The sequence below is a fragment of the Haliaeetus leucocephalus genome, unplaced genomic scaffold, assembly GCF_000737465.1.
Source record: "Haliaeetus leucocephalus isolate CR32 unplaced genomic scaffold, Haliaeetus_leucocephalus-4.0 Scaffold328, whole genome shotgun sequence".
Taxonomy (NCBI): Eukaryota; Metazoa; Chordata; class Aves; order Accipitriformes; family Accipitridae; genus Haliaeetus; species Haliaeetus leucocephalus.
Window position 1 is genome coordinate 3,520,608 of NW_010972764.1, and position 21,870 is coordinate 3,542,477.

General features: G+C 36.2%; 1 protein-coding gene across 1 annotated transcript in view; it reads right to left on the reverse strand.

Moving 5' to 3' along the window:
- Positions 1–21,870, reverse strand: part of DNAH5 (dynein, axonemal, heavy chain 5) — a 128,156-nt gene that overhangs the window by 77,507 nt on the left and 28,779 nt on the right. Inside the window, exons 16-33 of the mRNA XM_010571448.1 lie at positions 20,212–20,383; positions 18,776–18,921; positions 17,453–17,612; positions 16,721–16,963; positions 15,695–15,885; positions 15,513–15,612; positions 13,952–14,076; positions 12,234–12,435; positions 10,491–10,726; positions 8,115–8,333; positions 7,328–7,390; positions 6,107–6,345; positions 5,041–5,281; positions 4,370–4,569; positions 3,412–3,565; positions 2,560–2,723; positions 1,742–1,898; positions 582–794 (exon numbers count right to left, since the gene is read on the reverse strand). Of these exons, the coding sequence (XP_010569750.1) occupies positions 582–794; positions 1,742–1,898; positions 2,560–2,723; positions 3,412–3,565; positions 4,370–4,569; positions 5,041–5,281; positions 6,107–6,345; positions 7,328–7,390; positions 8,115–8,333; positions 10,491–10,726; positions 12,234–12,435; positions 13,952–14,076; positions 15,513–15,612; positions 15,695–15,885; positions 16,721–16,963; positions 17,453–17,612; positions 18,776–18,921; positions 20,212–20,383 (3,225 nt within the window). The remainder of the gene's footprint in view (positions 1–581; positions 795–1,741; positions 1,899–2,559; positions 2,724–3,411; positions 3,566–4,369; positions 4,570–5,040; positions 5,282–6,106; positions 6,346–7,327; positions 7,391–8,114; positions 8,334–10,490; positions 10,727–12,233; positions 12,436–13,951; positions 14,077–15,512; positions 15,613–15,694; positions 15,886–16,720; positions 16,964–17,452; positions 17,613–18,775; positions 18,922–20,211; positions 20,384–21,870) is intronic.

Below are 21,870 nucleotides of genomic sequence, written 5' to 3' on the forward strand. Positions count from 1 at the left end.
GTGCACTGCTGATAAAACTGTTCAGTATAATTTACAGCATATATAAATACTATATATAATTAATATGCTTTATATATAATTAATAACTAATCAGTGAATAATTAATGCTTCAATTTAAAATATTTTTTCAATAATTCACAAAGCTTTTCTTCCTTCTCCAGCAACATTCCTGATCACAAGTGAAGAAGCTTTTACTAAGGAAATAATTTTCCCTCAGCACTAGCCTCTGCTCCAAATCTTTACCAATATATAGTGTCTTCCTGAATATATAAACAAATATACAGTTTTACTGCTTTTCCTTCAGCAGTCAAGTATTAAGCTGGTAAAGAAACAGTGTTAACTCCATTGCATTAATTTACTGCATTCAGCATTATTTTTGAACAAGAGCTTCAGGGTAAGTTTTCTTTTGGTTTCAGATATGTAAACTGTAACTTAAAAGACTGAGGTGATTAAGATAAATTTAAATGTCAGTTTTACATTTATAACACTGGCTGCAATTTTGATTGCAAAGACAAGAAAAAAAAACATCAACATGCTACATATCTGTGAACAATTCTTCATTGATTTAACAATAATATTACCTGGGCTGGGTAAGTAGAAAGAAATTCAGTCAGCTGGAAACTAGTTTCCTGGATGTGCGCAGCTGCCTGGCGAATAACACGATGCAGTGACAGCTGGGATTCCTTCAACAAAGAATTGAGCCAAACTTCCACATTACCTTCAGCCATTACAGGTCTAGTCAGCTCTATAGTCTCACCCTCTCGTGAACTAACCGACAATATACGATCATATATCTAATAAAAGCAAAGCGAGAACATTTGTGTTTATAAATTCATTGTTATCTTTACCATAACTGTCTGATTTTCCTGCCATCACTCCATTAAACTTATTTAGGTAACTAATAAATTATACCAACCTGTTAAATGAAATATAAAAACAATTAAATCATTACTGCTGGCATGCAGAAAGGCTTTAAACAAAACACTGTCACCTGAACAAGGACACAAACCCCAATACACTGACAATCCCTGAATTGCACTTAAGTTTAAATGACAACATCCACTTTCCAGTCACAATAAAGGAAACCTTCCACCATTACTCGTGGATTAATATCCTAAGAAAATTTACAGGCTTACAATCAAAAATAACGGAAACACAAAAGGAACATGGTCAATGAAACTAATTTCAAATGCATGGGGAGGTAGTGAATTTCTAAGAAAATTTATACATACACAGGGAAAGAAAAATTTTTGTTGCTATCTGTTCTTGTAAAGGGTATAAGAAAACAGTTCCTCAAACAGTATGTTTGAAGGGATATTAAGGATAACTAAAACAGGTGAGAGACTAGATATGCTTTTTCTTACAATCAAAAAATGAATGAAAAAGTACAAATACAGGCAATCTAAAGATACAAATATGTCATAAAGAATCAGAAAGCTTATCTGAGAGGATGCTAGCCTACATTAAGCCACATAAGACAGTTCAGTACCTGGATGTTTTCTTCTGAAACCTAAGTACTGGTGCAAATTTTTGTTTTGCTATTCTACATAGAGTTTTCCTATTACGTAAATGAGGATATGAAACGAAGTCTTACGTGAAGAAAGCCTACACAGCATCAAATAGTTGATGAGCTTGGTAAAACAGCTGAATGCCCTATGCACCCAGGTAGGTTTCTTATTTAACAAGTATCACACATGGTTAATTTGAAAGAATGTAACACTGAGGTGTGGGCAGTACATACCCTTTCATGGAACCTGACAGTTTTAATGTTGTCAAAGACATTCAGCAGATGTGCCTGTATATTGTGAGAGTCTGATGCCTGGCCAAGAATTTCTAAGAGAGCAGGATCTGACACAAAGAAGAATCGTGGAAATAGAAGACGCTTTTTCTCCAGGTACCTGCATTTTTAAAAAAAAATTGAGGGGGCAGGGGGTAGATGGTAAGTGAATTAGGTTAATTTATACGTCCTTCCCTCTTTAAAGGTCACATTTCTCACTGTGTATCACTGCAATTTTTAGCAGTGGCAATGACGACAATTCTTATCCATCACACCTTCATGTTAAGCACCTGCTTTAAAGCTACTCTTCTAGCATCAAAAATCACTTCATGGAAAGCTTTTATTATTTGCTATAACGTAAGCACCAGTAAAAAGAAAAGAAACTAAACCAAAATAAAATATTTTAACATTGAGTCTGTTACTTGCTATTTAGGTGTCTCATACTGAATTCTTCCCAGATTCATGAAGGGTCCAAATAAGACATACATATCTAGCCTGCCTTCTGGATTGAAACTAGGCTGAAACAAGCTTTGTTTGCAACAGAGATAGACAGTGAGTGACAGCATAGTCACAAATCAAATACTTATCAGTGAGTTGCTAGCAATTTCTTTAGAGGTGTTGTATCATCCCACTAACTTGTTTGCTCAGTTCAACTAAACTCATAGTAGAGCAAGAGCATGATCTTTGCAAAGTCCGTGGGACAGTACTCAAGCAATTGCTCTTTCCCTAGTTACACAATTCGCAACCATCTGCCCAAGACTGTGGTCTTGTAGTAATCTTACCCTGTGAGTGATTTCTGACAGATTTCAAGCTGTTCTAGTAAATGTGGTAGTAACTGTCCCATGATTTCATCTCCAATGCAGCACTGAACAACGTTAGGTGTTTCATGAGCTCGGGTCATGATCCTCACCCAGGATTTATCAATGTTGGAGAAACGCTTTGCTTCCTGTTGAAACATGATGACAAATGTGGAAGGGAAGAGATGGAGGAAGGAAGACAGAAAAGGGAAAAGGCACTTGCTTGCAGAATTGGCACCCAGTAATGTCACCAGTAATCTTCCACTAGTAATCCCCGTGTCCAACTTCTAAAGATTTTCCAGCTTAGAAAACCACAAATCTTTCTGCTTACACAACACAGCTTATTTTATACTTGACTGTCAAGCCTGCTATCTACTTTCTCTTTCAATCATTCTTAGAGAAAAAGACAGAAAACCCATTATACTTGAATTGCATGCTTCAGATTTGAAGATTTTTTTCTAAAAACTAAAGTTAATTTTTCATTTGAAAAGCTATGAAGGCAAGTTTAAGAAAAGGATTCCTAGATACTGCTAGGCTAGTGGTAGGTACTACTAAACTAGTCTAACTAGGCTAGGCTACTACTACACACAACACTTAAACACATATTGGTTAACAATTTTACAATCTAGAAATAAAAAGATCAACTAGCTCACACAATTTTATTATTCTTCCTAACGCAAGACTTCTGTTGGCATTGTTAACATAATTTCTAAGCAAGACTAGTTTTGTTAAGTACCAAAAACTGAAGTTTATGTCACTGCATCAATTATGACACCACAGTTAAGTTTTATTCTTAAAATGTAGAAAACCAAACTGAAAAAAGGCATGTCTGAAAACCTTTGGAAGCTGCTTTGCTATGTCACCACCAACAAAAACAGCTTCTAAATAAATCCACAAGTTCTGCACAGTCATCCAGTTCTCAATGATATCTGTTGTGCTGGAAAGATAGTGCACCCATTTCTGAATCTGTGTCTTGAAGGGTGTGTTGTATCTAAAATAAAAAGAAGACACTTCCTTTATTTCAAGAAGGAAACAAGTGTCTTGAAAGCCACCACATTACTCATAAGGATGAGGAATAATTTTGCTGCTTGTATCTTTGTCAAGCAAATCTATAAAAACCTGCACTTAACTCATTTCAGCTAGTTAGCAGCTATAAACCAAATCAACTTGCTACTTTGTACACATGGTGCATAGCACAGCTCTGATCCCACAGAAGCTGAATAGGAGCAAGATTTCAATTTCACTCTAAGATAAAGTGGTTTCAAAAAAGGACTATGCAACATCTTGTAAGCTGCAAGACTCCCAGAGGCCCTTATCAACCGAAATCTTGCTTTTGAACATCTGCCTCATGATCAGGTTCTGTGTTCCTTATTTTATCTGTGGGCTTTGGCATGTGAAACCAAACAAACTGAAGCTCATTTTCGTTGGCAATTTCAGCGCCTTTGGCATGAGGCAGCGACCTCTCACTGGGGCCAGAATAGCAGTGCCTGTAATGCCCGTAGTAAGCCTGCCACAACCAGGCAGTGGTCCCCTTTATGCTTGTCACCACTTTCTTGCATCGATGAAAACTGTCCAGTTGATTATTGAGGATGTCTGAACTGCATCCACATGCTTTCAAAAGAACTTATTGGAGGGATACAGAGAATAAGAACTAGCCCATGAACAGTTCAAGGACAAGCAAGCTCTTAGTTTTTATCTAGATGTTTACCTTCCTTCTCCTCTGTGAAAGATAGATTTGTTCAATAAAACAAAGCCTCTTCCTGATATTTTTAACTCTCCCCCCCATTCCTGTTACCTGTTATTCATGAGAGAGCCAAGCATCATCAAGCTGTCCTCCATGGTAGCAATTGTTTCCGACGTGCTGTCACCTCTTAAAAGAAGTTCCCCACGGGTTTTAAAGTTTGCGAAGATAAACGTTTTGTTGTCCCATTCAGCTATCACGTGCTTTAACTTCTGCTCAATGTCTCTCTCCTTCACAGCACTTATGCAGATATCCTTTTAAATAAATAGGATGTCAAAACAAGCTATGAATGGTTCAAGTCTCTGGTATACAAATCTCACTCATATTTCTTTTAACCCTAGTAAGGCTGATGAGCAACTATTTATCAAGTGGGAAGACCTACAGACGTACAAACACCATAGCTAATAACCTGTACACTACATCATGATATGGCCAGCTTTGAGGGGAATAATAAAAGAATAATACAGTGATTGTTTTTCATATCTTTAATGTTGCAAACCAAGGCACATCACAAATTAACTCCTGGGCCAGGTTGCATAATTTAGAAAGAGGAGCTGGCAGCACAATATATTGGTGTCATTATTTTATACGAAAAGCTGAAGTGATAGTTTATTTCTCTATTCTTTCTTTAGAAATATACTGTTTTCCTTCTTACTACCGTTACTTCTACACTATTCAAGCAGATTGTTTTGTTTCATGCACCCATTTCTCTTCCTTCACAATACCTCTATTTCTTCTTTATATCTTAATAGTGGAGCTTCCATTATGTTCCTCAGTTTGAATGTTTCACTTTCCACATCAAAGCTGTGTTCAGTGAGATCTGTAATCTGCTTCCAGTGCCGAGGCATCATTGCTTTACTTGACATACGCTCGAGCAATGGGCAACATTCACTGAAGTCCTCAATGGTCTTCTTTAGGTCAAAAAAGGCCTGCCATTCCTTTACACCACGAGGAAGCTTACGGCATCTATGTAGAAACAATGCAAGCTTTTTCAAACAGTTTCAAATATTCTTTCTGTTACCCATTTAACCACAGTATATGGTTTTAACAGCAGACCACATACCTCCCAAATTCAGGTTACCTGTATCTTGAAGATTCTGTATGTGAGAAAATCTGCTTCCAGTCTATTTCATTGACCGATAGCTGGGCAGGCACCTACAGGCTCCCCTTAAGGAGTGTAGCTGCATAATTCTAATACACTTTGTCCAAGCTATCTTCAAAAACAATTGAACCACTTTACATCCTGATTTCATCTTTTGGTGAGGCTCATGATATGCACTGCTCTGTGCTCTAGAAAAAACCCTGTTCCTCAGCACATGCAGGTTTAAGACTTTAAATCGTTTGATTCCTGGTTCAATGAAAAGTTCAGCTTCTATGCATGCAATATATCCCATTTTGTAGGAAAACTGTTCAGCAATTCACTAACTTGCCTTAAACATCTAGGGTGAATCTGTCTCTCATGAGTAATAATATTACAACAAACAAGTGACATTTCCCTTCACGTACAAAATAAATAGCCATTGTAACATATATTCCAATCTCATCAGAAAAAAGTTAACCAAGAAGCTCTCTAAGGAACAATAATCCTCAACATTTAGAATCTAAACTAGGTCCTTTATAAAATAAAGTTGGTAACGGATATATTTTTCAATTAAAATTCACATTTTCCATGTTTCAGTGAACAAATATATGCTCAGATATGATTATTGGTGCTAATCAATTATAATCATATTTAAGAAGTAACAGAAGTATTTTAGGCATCTTTACCACAGCAGAGCAGCAGTTTCTCACCTGTTCTGAAACTCCAGAAGTTCACTGTTAATTTTTCCAGTGTCTAACTCTGACCAAAGAATATCATAGTAGCCACTGACTGTGTCAATGACATTATTATATAGATTATAGAGTTTCTGTAACAGATTCAGTTGCTTCTTTATTTCAAGCAGCTGAGGATACCGAGTAACAGGCAAACCAAAAAGATCTTCTCCACCAGTACAAGTAATATATTTCCGAAAAAGATTATCAAATCGATTCTAAGAAAGAAAAAGAAAAAGATTAAACTAACTAACATTAAATAACTAAATATTCAAGACTGGCATTATGTTTAGAGCTACATTAGTGATTAAAATCTAGTAAATACGAGAAAGATATACAGGAGATACTAGCCACTTACACTGTCAAAAGTTTTGTCAACAATTTTCATGAGAAAACTAACTTCCAGTTAGCTTGGAGGCACATCTTTAGAAGTTGTCAGGGAGGCCATTTACTCCATGTGGCACAGTGATAGAACAACAAATGCTAAGCTTGCACTTGAAAGAGGTAGAGCACGACATGCAAAGCGAAGAAAGATGCATGCAGCAAATTCTACCTCTCCAAGTATGCTGTGCAATTCTTTTATCGAAGGGTTGAAGTAAGAATTACTACTGTTTAAGCAATAAAGAAAAACAAAATTTAATTGTCAATTGCAATATAACTGAGGGAACATAGTAGGAAGCCAAATGAATAGCACTATGGCAAAAGGAAAACCATTAGAAGTCATCATTACAGGAAGAGAAATTAATCATGGTACAAAAAAACCATTTCAATAGGAAAAATAGTCAGTTTAAAAGGAAACCTTTAGTATTATTTTAAAAAGGGGGAGAAAAGGGGCAGAAGATTGGGCAGAATTGTATTCATGAGGAAAAGACACAATAATGAACACCAGAACAGTCTATAGGCAAATACACTAAACTTTAGAGTAGGCTCTCATCAGGGTACTGGATTCTAGTAATTTTTACTCATTATCTATGCATTCTCTTAGCTGCTAAAAAAATAGAATCTAATTTTAACCAGCATTCTTTGCCAATGCATAGAAAAAATACCAACTTAGCTTTCATTAAGTGAAAACAGACTTTGCTCAATCAGTAACCCTGTGTATCAATGAAAATTAGTTCAACTACTCCAATTCATTCTCAGACCCTTCAGTGTTAGTTTACTTGCAGTAAGTATTAAGCAATGTCTTAGAATTAACAGTACCTGAAACATAGTAAGCCTGTCACTGGCTTCCTGAGGCTCTAAGCCAACCACCATTGGCCCATTCTAAAAAAAAAAAAAAAAAATATTTAGAGGGTGTAAATAGCCACATGTTATTTCTAATCAGCATTATTAGCATTTTGTAAATGCTAAACTCAAACATTTTTGTGGCTGTGGGATTCCACCCCTATGTCAGATAACAAGAGAACCAAAAGATCACAGTTACCTACTAGAAGAAGCACTTTATTAAAAAAAAAACAAAAAACAAAAACCAAAGGCAGCAATTAGTTGTCTTTTTAATATAGAAGTTTCCCTAACAGTCTAAAAGTTAGGCAATGGTAGCTCCTTTTTCAAGTAAAATCAGCATTACTTAGAAGATGATACAAGACTGGTTCAGCTTGACTCATTTATATTCTACTGAGAAAGAATATAAGAGCTTAAGTCATTTGTACTTATATCCAACATCAGAAAATGCTTCTTGCACTCTAACATAATGTCTCATTAATCCCAATCTTCTTCACATTTGTTCATGCTAACTAGCTGTTTATCATAAACCCTAAATGTCTCAAGTCTTAATTTTTAAGATCTGATTGATTACCAGCATTACATACTTTAGTCACATACAAAAAAAACCCTGCCCTGCTCTGAAACTCAAATACCACATTAACAAGAATAAACATATTCTTCCAACAGTAGAGGCACATCCCATTAATTAGTCAACTCCACAATCTTTCCACGCTCCCACTGCTCCTCAAAAACTCCTCTAATACAACACACTACAAACACTTGCCTGATCATAATCTGAATAGAACTGTGCACAGTCTTCAGTAAAAGTCTTCACAGTGCTGATAAGCTCTCCTCTGAAGTTTGGCTGCAAAGCAATGAGTTCATTCTGCACTTCATTTGCACGGACTAGCAGTTTTTCCCAAGTGTAGTGCAAAGTGTCCACCTTCTCTGTCTCTTCCTTGGCCACAAGAAGATCGTATTTGTTTAACATAGCATAGGATTCCTGTCAGAAGGTTGGATCACGATACACAAAATGGTAACTGAAGTTAATGTTACACATATATGTATGCTACCATTTAAAATTTTTAAGATCAGAGAATGATTTGTTAGAAAATCTATTCTTTTTGCATAGCAATCATCACAATCTGGCAAACTAATACCAAAGTCAAAGAAACATCAAAATGAAAAGTAGCTAGCTCTCCTTAACTCCTTACCTTTCACATAGCATTCTTCTGATAGGTTAGTTGTGCTAGTGCAACCCGTCTCTCTAAAAAACTATTTCTAGTTAAAGTACTCCTTAAATCCACAGGTTTTAGTTTCATTTTAATGAGAATATTTTTCTGATGCATATCTTCAGTTATCTGCTACGACCCAAGCTGAATATTACGGGAGGTAAGCTGTGAGAAAGCATCTAAGCAGAGGCCTTCAAGCAAGCAAAGCAAACAAACTTCTATTCCATAAAGACCTTTAAGCCCTACTTCATGTTTTCAACGAAAAAGAATTAGGAAACCATATCAAAAGTTACCACAACTAATATGTTGCAACTATTTCAAATGTTATAACTATTCATCATTCAGAATAAGGAATCTACTTAAAAATTTACGTAATTGTCCTTTGTTTTCTCAGAACATTGATCTCCACTTGTATCACCAACATATAAACACTCCACATCTCGAAACCTTCAGTCAAGTTTCACAAAAACACAACTGAAATTCACTTACTGTAAATTAACATAGGGTAGGGTAGCAATGAATCTTGTGGCATAACAGTTTCATCCGAAAATTTTTGTAGAAAGTGGTATTATTTCCATTTACATTTTCCAGTTTGATCAAATTGCAGACAAATTGCAAAAATGGAAACATAACTACCTATCTGCCACCCCACTATGAGGAAAATACATCAACCTCCGTTAAAAAATCTGAAGCATGACTCCTTGTGCTTAGGGAATCGAGGCTTCTGCTTGCACAATTAGAAACTTCGGAATCCTTGGCTACCATGGCTTTTGCCTTGGCTCCACATCATATGGCAAACCAAGATAGGTCTTACAGCAGGAGCTTCCTGAATGTCACCTCCTAAGAGATCTCATTACCTACGACAATTTCACAGGAGGTTCCAGACAAGCTTTGCTTTTGACTGTAAACTACTTGTCCTGTGTTTGCTCCTTCACACAACTAGGGAGACCCTCACAGCTTCTAAGGCTGATACACATTTTTTCTTGGCTGTATTCTGCAAAATATGGAAGGCCTCCACACTCATTTTCATTATTTGCACATACGAGTATATACTGCATTCCATAATTTACCTCAGCTCATAGAAAACAGAATCAGAAAACGCAGGTACAAAACATTTGTTCGACAATAAACACAGTTTTTGCGTCTCCAAAACAGAATATTAGAGTTGTCATTATTTGGTAGATAAGAATTCTGTGTTGTTACTTTAATTTAAAACAATAAGGACACAACCCTGACAATAAAATTATGCGCAATCAGGAATCATGAACATGTCTTAGGAAAAAAAAAATTCTACTGAACGTCTAGTCAATGGTGCATTTTCCCAAACTATAGTATTCTTAAATCCATACTCTGGTCAGGAATGCGGAGAAACAGTTACTATTTGTTTTTAATTCTCCCATTTGACCAGAAGCCCCTACATTGTCACATGTTCAATAAATGTATTCTAGTAAGTGAACTACATTAAGGAAGTCAATTGTTTATGTTTATTTCAAGCCATGATATAGCTGATAAAGCAATCACTCTCACACATTCTCACATAGTCTGCCTAACATTAGCTTTCTCCTCTTCTGTGGGCTAAGCTAAAAAAAAAGAAAAGAAAAAAAGAGGAAAAACAATGCTTTTCCTATACAGAACCCCTCCACAAAGTACTAAAAGTTTTCTTTTATTGAATATCTGTATTCTCATCTTCCTGTTCCCTAAATCACTCAATTTCTGCACTACCCACTGAACCACCTCTTGCCTCAACGAGTTTGCATTTGTCCAAATCGGAGTTCCCTGCAAAAAAGGTTTACAGAACACAACAGGTCTGCCACCCAACATTTAACACATTAAATCATACCTTTTCAAAGTGCACTGTTAAGCTTTAACCCAGAAAATAATTGCTCTGTTGAAACAGTACCCATACATGCCACATTCCTGTTAACTACCTCAATGGGCCCAACTTGAGAGTCTATGGAGATCTGCAGTTCTCTGATCTCTTTTAAAGCTGACATAGCTATTCTTATATCATCCAGATCCTTGATGCGGCGATTTAACTTCTTGCCAGTTTCCTCTATAAAAGTGAAAATTGCCTCCATCTCTGTTCGGTACTTCTTATTACAATGACTCCCCAGCAAAGTCATCCAGGCTTTGGTTTCTGCTCTCAGTGCTAGCTTCAGATCAGCTAAAGACATTGAACAATAAATTGTTATTTAGACACTGTACATATTTAAGATGTAGCTTTAATCTTTTTTTCAGTATGTGTTCTCTTCACTCCCAGTTGTGGTTTTCCAGTCTGACCATCCATGTACAGAGAAGATGAAATCACACTGACACCTTTGAGTGGTTTACAGGATTGCTTGCAATTCAAGATTGCTTTCTTCCTAATCTTCTCAGAATGTATCACCCTTCCTACTGGAAAGATGAGGCTGGACTCCACACTTGTCAGCTTGTTCATATATGATTATACACATTTCTGTCCTACGCATCACTAACAAACTGGTTAATATCCTCATCTAAGTCTAAAAACTTTTAAAATATTAATCTTTAAAAAAAATAATGTGGAGGAAAAAGGATCTGATTATGGAAGCTGAACAAACAGAAAGTTTCATCTGACATTTAATGAAACCAAATGGTCCCTCAACCATTTAATTTTTATAAGTCATCTGTAGCATCAGTGGAACCAAGTGACAAACATTTAGAGAGAAAATTGAAGTCTTGCTGATTTGCTGCCCAATTCTGCAACAATTCAGTCCATTTCTCCAAAGCTCTGCCATTAAATTCAGATTTCTTCCTCACAGTTCTCAACAGAACAGTTGAAAATCAATGCCAACGCAAGCGTTACATAAAATTCTAGCTGGATATAATTTCAACCCTGTCACCTATTCATTCCCTGTTCAGATTTCACTTGTGTGTCTTCCTTTTTACACAGTGCCTCTTCCCAGGTTTAGCTCTCACACCTGATGGTCTTTTTGATTTATTAAATGTCAGAACTACCTCACCTCCATTGAGTTGCAACAGCCAGCTTGTTTCTCTAGTTCTTTGCCTTCAAATATAAGCAAAGACATTTGGTTGACACTCTTGCCTACTGAAAGAAACATTCTGCTTCCTCAGATTTGATGCCCACTACATCAGTTGCATACATTTCTTACAGTCCATCATAGTTCCCAACTGTCCTTTCCGTTATAGTGGTATAAAATGCTTATACAAAATTTAGTTAGGTGATGTGGAACCCAAGCTACAAAAAAATAAATATTTGAGGCCTGGCTTTCATGGCAAAAAGGGAATCAGCAACACACATGTTTCACTTAATTAACTGTGTTAAATAAAAGGCTTTTCAGCTGTCTCATTACATGCAGCCAGGGAAGCAGAAAAGCAACATCATCTTACTCCCATAAAATATGTAGCTATGGGGGTCAGTGACAGAAGGATAGACAAGCATCTACCATCCACCTTGTAAGTAAGCAGAAGTATCCAGGTGGGAAAAAAAACTCCAGCTGAGCCTCACAGATACCCTCGCATTGGTGTTCTGTTTCCATGCATTTACAGCCAAAACAGCAAACAGCCATTCTCTCTCTTTCTCCTTTCCATCTTTAATCTAGTTTACCCATTCAAAACTAAGCCTCATCGCTCTTTCCTACAGGAGTCAGAAAGTATATGTCTCTAGAGAGAAGTGGAAAGCTGAACTCTACCAGTGTATAGTGCAATAGCTCCCACGCAGATGTATTCAGGCTCAGAATCGATTTTCAGCTCCAAGTCTTGGAAATGCAGAATTTCAGATTCAAATTCAGAGAGTAATGGATTTCCCATCATTAATTTATTAATGGTTTCCTCCTTGTCCCTCTGCCATATATGGTGGTAACAACTAAAACGCTCCAAAGCTGTAAGAACTTCCTGAAACACATTAGAAGTTCAAAGAAGATTCTCAGAATTGTATGTATAGCATACATATAATTTCTTAGCATCTGCTCATTGTTAGAATACATTAATAACTCCATAGTGGAGCAGGTTGCATCACCTCACTAAACAGAACGCTGCTGGTAAATTTATGCTAAAGCAAGTCCCATTAGCAATCACAAGCCTTGGCAGGAACTGTATGCTAATAACATTCAATTTGTCAGACCAGTTACCATATTTTCCAATGAAGTGATTCTTCAGTCAATAAAATCCTAGGAATCCATGGGAAGTAAAATACTCCTTTAAGACTAGGATACAGTACACTTGTTCTTCCCTACCGCTTATTGGACTAGCAAGTGACACCTGAGCTCCAGGGCCCAACATAACAAGAACAGCAGTAACTCAATTCATTCTCGAATAATGAAGACATCACACAGTTTTTTTTTATATGTACAGCATTGGTGATGTTAAACATTAAATTGTACACTCAATTCAGTTATCTTTGATTTGAATATCATTTAAGGAGTGTGCAACAGAATTCTTTTTCTGGTTCTCAGGAGTTCGGGAAAATGTCAGACAAAGTTAAATCACTATCTCTTCAGCTAATTAAACAAGTAAACGAGAGGCGACTGCTACAAGAGATAATCCACATCCTGACTTAACATAAACATAGTGCTTGCAAGCATTTAAACCTGGCTAAATGATAAGAGTTTCCAGTTACAAAATACTGAGTATCAAAATACCAAGATAACTATCCACCATTGTCAACTGCACCTTAGTCTTCAGCACAAGCCTGTATGTCATTGTGCTAGTTAAGCTTTAGTACCACTGAAGTTACAAGGCTTTGAATCAAAAATTTCCACCTGGCAAGGCTCCACTGTAAGGTTGGACTGGCCCCAGGAGGAACTGATGCAGAGTTCCCCACAGATATATCGGTTCAATACCTACAGTTCAGTAGTTCACAGAATAAAAGGGCAAAGAAATGATGCATATCCCTTAAGCTATCTCCTAACCTGCAGTAGCAAATCCTATGCAGCACTTCACAAATGCCAAGCTGATGGCCAGTTTTCTTCCAAAAACCTTCATAAACTCTTTATAATGGGCCAGAAGTCATGCTGGCTTCATTAGAATTTCTATGTGAATAAAACTGTATTTAACACACTTGTACTATTCCTACCAGTTCAGTATTAAATACACACAACTCAACTATACCTAGATTTTTTTTATGATGTTTTACCAATCAGAGATATGTTTTTAATCAGATCTAAGTTTTACTTCATGTAATATTCAAAACCTCATAAATTTTTGAACAGAGTACACTTAAACCATGTTACACTTTCAAAGCATATTTGCAAATTTGCAGCCACATATTTTCCATCCACCATCCTACAGTTTTTCATTCATATGTTTAATCACTGCTTTAAATGCCTACCCTTATTGCCCAAGGATATTAAAAGTAATACATTAATATTCTTTGGATGGTGGTATTAAATTAACATCTCGATTGTCTTACCCTTTTTGTAGAATTAATAGCAGTGCTGAGTAAAGATACTAATTTAATAACTTCTTTGTTCTCTGAAACACTCTTGAAGTAGTTCTGGCTTTGCAGAGGATCAGATAAACTGAGTGATGCTGCATCTGACACACTATCTATAAAGGCAAATTCAAATACAAAAGCAGTTTTAAGGCAGACATATTGTTTAGGCCAAGTAAATTCCTACAGACAAGAACTAATGACCTATTTTTCAATAAGCATACATTTTAAAGTTATGTATTCTTATTAATCAAAAGGGCAACTAGAAGTCTAGGTGTCCAATATAGTTGACACAAATTCATAAACCTCTCAATTTTAGGAAATGCTTCATCTAGGTACTCTGCCAAATTTGGAACAAGTTCCATTGCAATCTTTCAAATATAATCTTTCATTTTCTCTCACCCCTCCCCAAGGTTTACCCTATACACTTCACCTAAGTGACTTACTGATATGTCAGCACTGAGCAAATCCATAAATATTTTTATTTTCTGAAATAATGTGGGGTAGACCACAACTGAGAATTTAAAATACAAATGAACATTAAATCCGAGAAGATGATCATAGCCAGTTCTCAAAAGGAAAGAAAGATAAAAGTAAGGTCAATAAGTTCACAAATTGAACTTACCATCATTTCTTATTTCATCTTGGGCAAGAGAAATTCTTAGTTTTCAAAGAACAATTTCATTTCTTAGACAGTTCAAGTATTACTTCCCTACTTTTTAGGTGTATAAGAGGGAGCTAACCTAAATAGATTCAATATATTTTTGAAGTACCTGAAGTACGAAGTAGAACAATTAATTTGGCTTGATTCTAAACCATTTCAGATGATTCATTCAAGAACCATCTTGAATCAGAACTTCATTCAAGAAAAACCCAGCAACCAAAGGTACCATCTTAAATCTCCTTGACTTAATGCATTCAACAACTTAATTCCATGTCAGATTACAAAACAGTTTAAGATCCTTTTAGAAACTTTAGTCTATTCTATCCTCTACACAATCCTCTCTCCACCCATACTACAATTAATGTAGCCATTTCTATTCATACCAGGTTTTGTTTTAAGTTCATCTTACCCTTCTTAAAGGAATTTCAGCACAAGTGTTAAGATGCCATTTGAACGTGCCAAGTTACAAACCACACTGGCAAATCATGAAAGATCTTTTGTGTAGCAATAGTGACTGTAATTGTTTTCCAAACTCATTAACAATTTCTAGTATGCTGCCCAAGTTGACACCCTAACAGCTTTTCACATGCTGCAGGTAGGACCCAAAGCAGTACAACACTGAGAGGCACAAAAAAAATCCCCCTTACTAAAACCCACACAAAGGCAAGTATCTTCAGGCAAGCCTGGTTTCTAATCACAAAGAGAAGCTCTGGCATTGTTATGATATCCTATTTCTCCTCTGAGGTAATTTAAAAATCTATGAAGTCTTCATTCTACCACTTTTGATGCATTTTGTATTTAATATCCTTTAACGCATTCTGTATAAATCACATTTACCTAACATTCAAATTGAGTGATGTCAGAGTTTATCATTACCAGGGATGTTTTTCTTTCCAGTCTCTTTCATTCCATCATCAGAATCACTGTCTCTGCTCTCGCACCACAACATAGACACTTTTCTCTCTAACATTTTCTTCTGGGGAAGAAATAAAATTTCATTTTCTATTTGCAGTAGTTTTGAAACATTAGTTTTAAGTAAGGCTGTCAAAGACACAAACCTTGGATATTCTCTCCTTACTCCACTGTCCAACTCCTTTCATTACTTTCACAATACTATCTACAGCTTTATTGAGCGTCTGCTGTACCTCATCCAAAGAGGGTATCATGACGATATCAGGGATAGATAGGTTAATATTAGTCCTAATTATAGGTTGAGCACTTTTTTTCTCCTTGGAAGCATTGTGATTTCCTAATAAAAGACAAAAATAACCAACAAAAAAAACTTTGTTCACATATTTTTCAAGACATCCAACTAGGCATTGTGATGATATAAACCAATAAATATATCCTAGTGTTGAGTATCGAGTGTAATTTCTTAAGGAAAAAAAGATTCCCGAGTAATTTACAAGATGTACTGGTATAATCTATAGCAGCACAAGCAAAAACAAAGTGCCATGCTATTTCTCTCCATGAAGCTCCTCTTCAACTTGTTCTGCGCAGCTAAACTCTGTTTAGCAGAAAATTTTGTTATCTGGCCTGTACTCCCAGTTAGCATATTAAACTGGGCACAAAAACTCCTTAGAATCTCATAAAATTGATGCCTTATATGCTATACAGACCAAATACAAATGCCTTTATTTTTCGTTTCTTAAAAGTACGTAACAAGAAAACACTTCAGAAGAGTGTTCCGTCATAATGCGTAGAAAGATCTGAACACAATCAGTAAGAGAAAGAGAACACACCTCTTTCTCTATTGTTTTTTTCATACAGTTTCATGTAAAAGCCAAGGTCAAACAGGTTACCACTTATCAAGTCCAGCTCTAAATATAGTATCCAGCTTCATAACAGTACCGTCAGTCCTAAGAGAAACAGCATCGCAATGACACATTCCTACTGTCAGAGGAAAAAAAATTCCTTTGGAAATATATCATGTTGTCAATTGTGATTTGACAAGACAGCTTATTCAAAGCCCCTTTGTTTTCCCCTCTTTTACGTATGTGGCTCTTCTTTTTATAGGTCTGGGATATTACATTTACATATTTCTTTTTATAGGCTAAGAAAGCAAAGTACTGTAATAGGGACACCTAAGAAGTTGATCACAGAAGATGCATGGATGCGCTTGCGTATGGTCTCCAGAGCATTTCGAGTGACTTTCAAAAGGGCGTCAATATTACAGTGATTGAAGTAGGAAAGCAGTTCATCGGCTTCTTCCTCTAACAGTTCCAAATCCATTCTCTTCCTCTTTGTTGGAGGAGACAGTCCAGCCCATATCTCACTGGAATTGCGGGAGTAAGCCAAGCTTTTTGATCTTCTATCCTCTTCTGTTGCTAAAACATCATAAATAGTTAAATTGACTTAAGGAACTTGAAAACACAATAAAGCAGCACCTCCACAGGTGTCTGAAATATAGCTGAATTTTACAGACATGTAGATAATACTCATTTGTAATCTGTACCTCAACGTAACAGTCTTTTTACTCTTATTCATCTTCTCTACTCAGTTCAAACTGGCATGATTATCACCAAAATTTAGATGTTATTTCTTCTCTAGGAAGTCCAGCAATTAAGCAAGGCCTGTAAGTAGCTGCTCCTATGGCATTAACATTTCAACATGCAAATTAAGACTGATAATACTGACCTATTTTGCAGATGAGAGATGATTGTTAGATGATCCGTTATCCAGGCAAATTCAAACAAAAGTCTTTAAATATTACATACTGATTGATACTTCAGCCAGCTAAGCTACAAGGTCCCCCAACACATACTATCAGCATGCAAAAGAAACACAAGCACAGAGCTACAATTCAATCTTCTTACCTGGGTTTTTTCCCCTTATTTCACCAGTGGCTACAACTGACTTATCTTCTTTTCTGGCCTGAACCTCAGTGTCAAGTAACATGTTAATCAGCTCATGAGCAGCGTCTTCCACCAGCGAGCTTTTTAAATGTAAAGTCCGAGAACCTTTTATACAGAGCTCCTGTTATCAAACCAAAACAAACATCTGTTCTTATCTTCCCAGTTCTCATGTCTATTTCAGTCATAGCAGCCTTTATTAACACAGATGTCAAGGCCTCAGGTTTGTAAAAAACAAGGTCAATACACAACATTATTTTTAAATTGGTTTGTTCCAAACTATCTAGTGTTGGATTCTTTGTTGTGCCAAACAAGCCATCATAAACATCTTTCAAAATTGCTATGGCTTGTTTCCTAAATCACATGACTTATCCATAGTTAATATCACGAGTCAACATTTATAAAGCCTATTTCCAGTAAAGGGCTCCCAAAAGCAAGTGCTTCTTAATTTTCTTGACTTTCCAATGTAGACATGGAAGATTAAACCTTTCTTTTAATTGCTGCCATTTTACATTACTTGGCTGTGCCATAAGGAGTATTAGCCAATCATATTTCCCATTTATAGCTAGACAGGAGATAAAAATCTACCAAAAGCTGTATTTATGATTAGAATAAACAAGAAAATTACTAACTGAGGGGAGAAGGAATCAAAGAATGAGATTTAATAAAATTCAGAAATGTATTAAATCAGCTTTCTAGCTGACTAATAACTTACATGCTTACAGTTAATCCATCTCAACATAAAAATATTTTGATGGGGTGAAGGAAGGGGCTCTTCCCAGAATGCCTTCACCCAGGTATTTCTGAGTATATTTTGCATATCCCATTACCAACTCAGGAGAGCTTGAGATTAACAAAGATATTCAGTACTCCATCATTTCCATAATATTTACTCTCCCGGGCACCGAAGTGCACTTGTTATGGAGCTATTCACATGCATCAGATGAGCGATTCCCTTATTTAAAGGCACTAACAAACACCAATGACAAAAAAGATACTATCACAGAGGAAAAACATTTAAGTTGAGTGATATTAAAGCATAAAAGAAGTATCATACGGTAGTTGGCCTGACATTAATAAGCTCAGAAAAGAAAATCTCAGGTCAGACCTCTTTGCATTTGGTATTTTTGTTCCTTTTTAAGGTTCCAGCCAAGCAAGTGGGGATTTCCTTATTTCATTTTCCCACGTATGGTTCATTAATTCCATACTGGTTTTATCTCATAAAAAAGGAAAAATATCTTAATGCAAGTCATTGAACTCTTCTTTATGAAGCTTTTATCTAATAACCTTAGTCTTTTGGAGAAATTCCTCACAGCTCAGTGGTTCATCTTCTGGCAACATACAGAGTAGCACTCTATTCATATCTTGAAAGACAGCATCAATGCGAAATTCAACCAAGTCATTCACTCGATCAAGCAGTAACTCCAGCCCAGCTTTTGAAGCAAACAGAATATTCAAGTCAAGCTTAAAAGTTTGAAACAATAGTCTTTGCAGAGCCCTCCTTAAATTTTTATTTCAACAAACTATCACCTTTAATTTTATATGGATTCTACACCTTAACCAGCTTACTTCAAACATCTAAACTTTTATGGCAACATTCACCACTGAAATCATAATTAATTTTTTGCATACCATATGCTCATCTAGCATATGCTATGCATATCCTAAAAGATAATAGGCAAAATATAATATATATGAGATGAGCTTGAAGTATATGCATTTCAAATACGAAGACATTAAAATGCAACTGAAGTCCAAGAATACTGCTCCTTCTCCTATAGCTTGAACTAGTTACCACTTGGAGAACCTACTAGCAACAGAAGCCTTTGACAAATAAAATATCTATCCATCAAAAAAAAAAGTTAGAAGACAAATTATAGTTAACAGAAAACAATCACTAGAATTTTCGCAGTTTAACAGCAATTCGCTTTCAATGCTGAAATTGAAATAGCAGCAAGGTGCCTGTTCCAGACTTAAACTACTTGTATTATTCAAAATTAAATTGAGTGTAACGTCAGGTTAGCATCCAAAATGCATTTTAATTTGCCATTTCAACTAAAGAAAATTCCCACTATAACTACTTACATCATTTCAAAAAAACAAAATCTGTTTGATATAGTAATTAAGCTGAAGCAAAAGGAACTTGGTATCTTCAGAAACAATATGCATCTTGGTGCAGTCTTCTGATAATCTTTTGAAAAGACTACAAGATTATCTGTTTTCTAAAGCTGTCGTCCAAAATGTGGGTGCATTAGTTTTAAAGAGACTGATGTTAAAAAATAAAAAGTTAATATGAAAAGCTCTTGAGCAGTGACAGTGCCAACTCAGTCAAGATATTATTCACTGAGAACTTCTTTTGTACACTACAGAAACAAAAGGCAAGATTAGGAAAAGTCTGAAACCTAGGAGCTCTTTTCAAAAGTAGCTATCACTCTTTGAATTCAGAATACACAGGACCTTTTGCACACTACTTTATGCTTGCTTTAATCCTAACTGCCATCCCATCCATATTAGTAAAAATTTGACAAATATGCAAGACAAAAAGAAGGTGTTGTTAAAATATAAAAGTTTCATGAAGTACAGGACAAGTAAAAATTCTGATTTCTTTCATGTATAAGGCAATTAAGTGCAAATCATATAAAGCATAGTAAGCTTAATAATATAGCTTGCATTTGTATAGAAACAAACAAGCATAAGTTAATGGAAGGAGGCAAGTGACTTACCTAGCTTGTAAAAAACCGTATTAATATATTTCTCAATATTCAAGGATGTCCAGGTCAGTAACATTAGGCCTGGCTGGATAGTATCATCTACATTTGCTAACTGAGGAGCCATCAGTTTTTCAACAGGGTGTTGTATTTTCAGTTTAATTCTTTTATATTCTGCTAGCATCATCTGAAATAAACAGAGAATGAAAACATTGGTTAATATACACTGATTTGAACTACTTCACATACACATATTTATCACAACTTAAATGAAGAAAATTCCTCTGCATACACATCACTGAAATTCTTAAGAAACCATAACTAATCGTTTAGGAAATGTTTTCATTATTTTTGGCAAGAGTTCACTATTTGTTGCTCTTTATAGTAATGCGAATACTACCTGACATGGAAATTCATCTTTGTAGATTGTACTGGTTTTGGTTGGGATGGCGCTAATTTTTTTCACAGTGGTTCATGTGCTGCATGTTTTTGATTTGTAACCAAAACAGTGTTGATAACATACTGATGTTTTGGCTATTGTTGAACAGCACTCATACAGCATTGAGGCCTTCTCTGCTTCTCACACTGCCCCACCAGTGAGTAGGCTGGGGACACACAAGAAGCTGGGAGGGAACGCAGATGGGACAGCTGACCTCAACTGACCAAAGGGATATCCCGTACCTATGGCATGATGCTTAAAAATAAAAGTTGGGGGAAGAAGGAAGGGGGGACATTCCGAGCTACAGCGTTTGTCTTCCCAAGTAACCGTGATACAGCCTTGCTTGCCTGGAGATGGCTAAACACCAGCCTCCCGATGGGAAGTAGTAAATTAATTCCTTACTTTGCTTTGCTTGCGCATACAGTTTTTGCTTTCCTTGTTAAATTGTCTTTATCTCAGCCCACATGTTTTCTCTTTTAACCTTTGGATTCTCTCCCCCATCCCACTGCGGGAGTAAGCAAGCATCTGTGTGGTGCTTAGCTGCCTATTGGGGTTAAACCACAACACAGAAAAAGGTGTGCAAGTGTCAGTCTCTAAATGGATGTTCCAGGAGACAAAAAGTCCAAGGAAAAAAAAAAATGCATCTAAGTCAACTTTTCAGCAGTTTTATTAGACCAGCCTTACCAGAACTTTAATATAGTATTTGGTTTCTAATGCATCTTTAAGCAGCTGATCTAGTTTCACATGTTTTGCAAAAAACAACCCTTGCAATAACTTCATGACTTAATATGACATTTTTTTTCTTATTTCAGAATCAAGTAGCCCTCTGAAGCTATAGTTTTCTGGACAGCTATCTTTGAATCCTCGTCTTGAGTCATGAGGAACCTTACCTGTTCATAGGCAGGCAAAATGATCCAAAGGATTTAAAAGATGAGAGAAAGGGAAGTTTTAGTTTCTCTTTTTTAATTCCACAGACATCTGTGTAAAATACTGGTGCAAGAACTATGCTACTACTTAAATTAATGCTTTATGCTTTTTAAAGGCATACCACCTGTTCCTCCCTCCCAGCTATCCTCTCAGAACTAAGTGTATCCAATGGTGACTCCGTTATTGGATGACAGATAAATTGCTTATCATTTAGAAAGCATGCAACAGAGCAAGGCATCTTGTAAGCCTCCTTTCCCCCCCATCCTCATCTCTTTCCCAAGCTCTGCAGAGCTTCCCTGAACCCATGC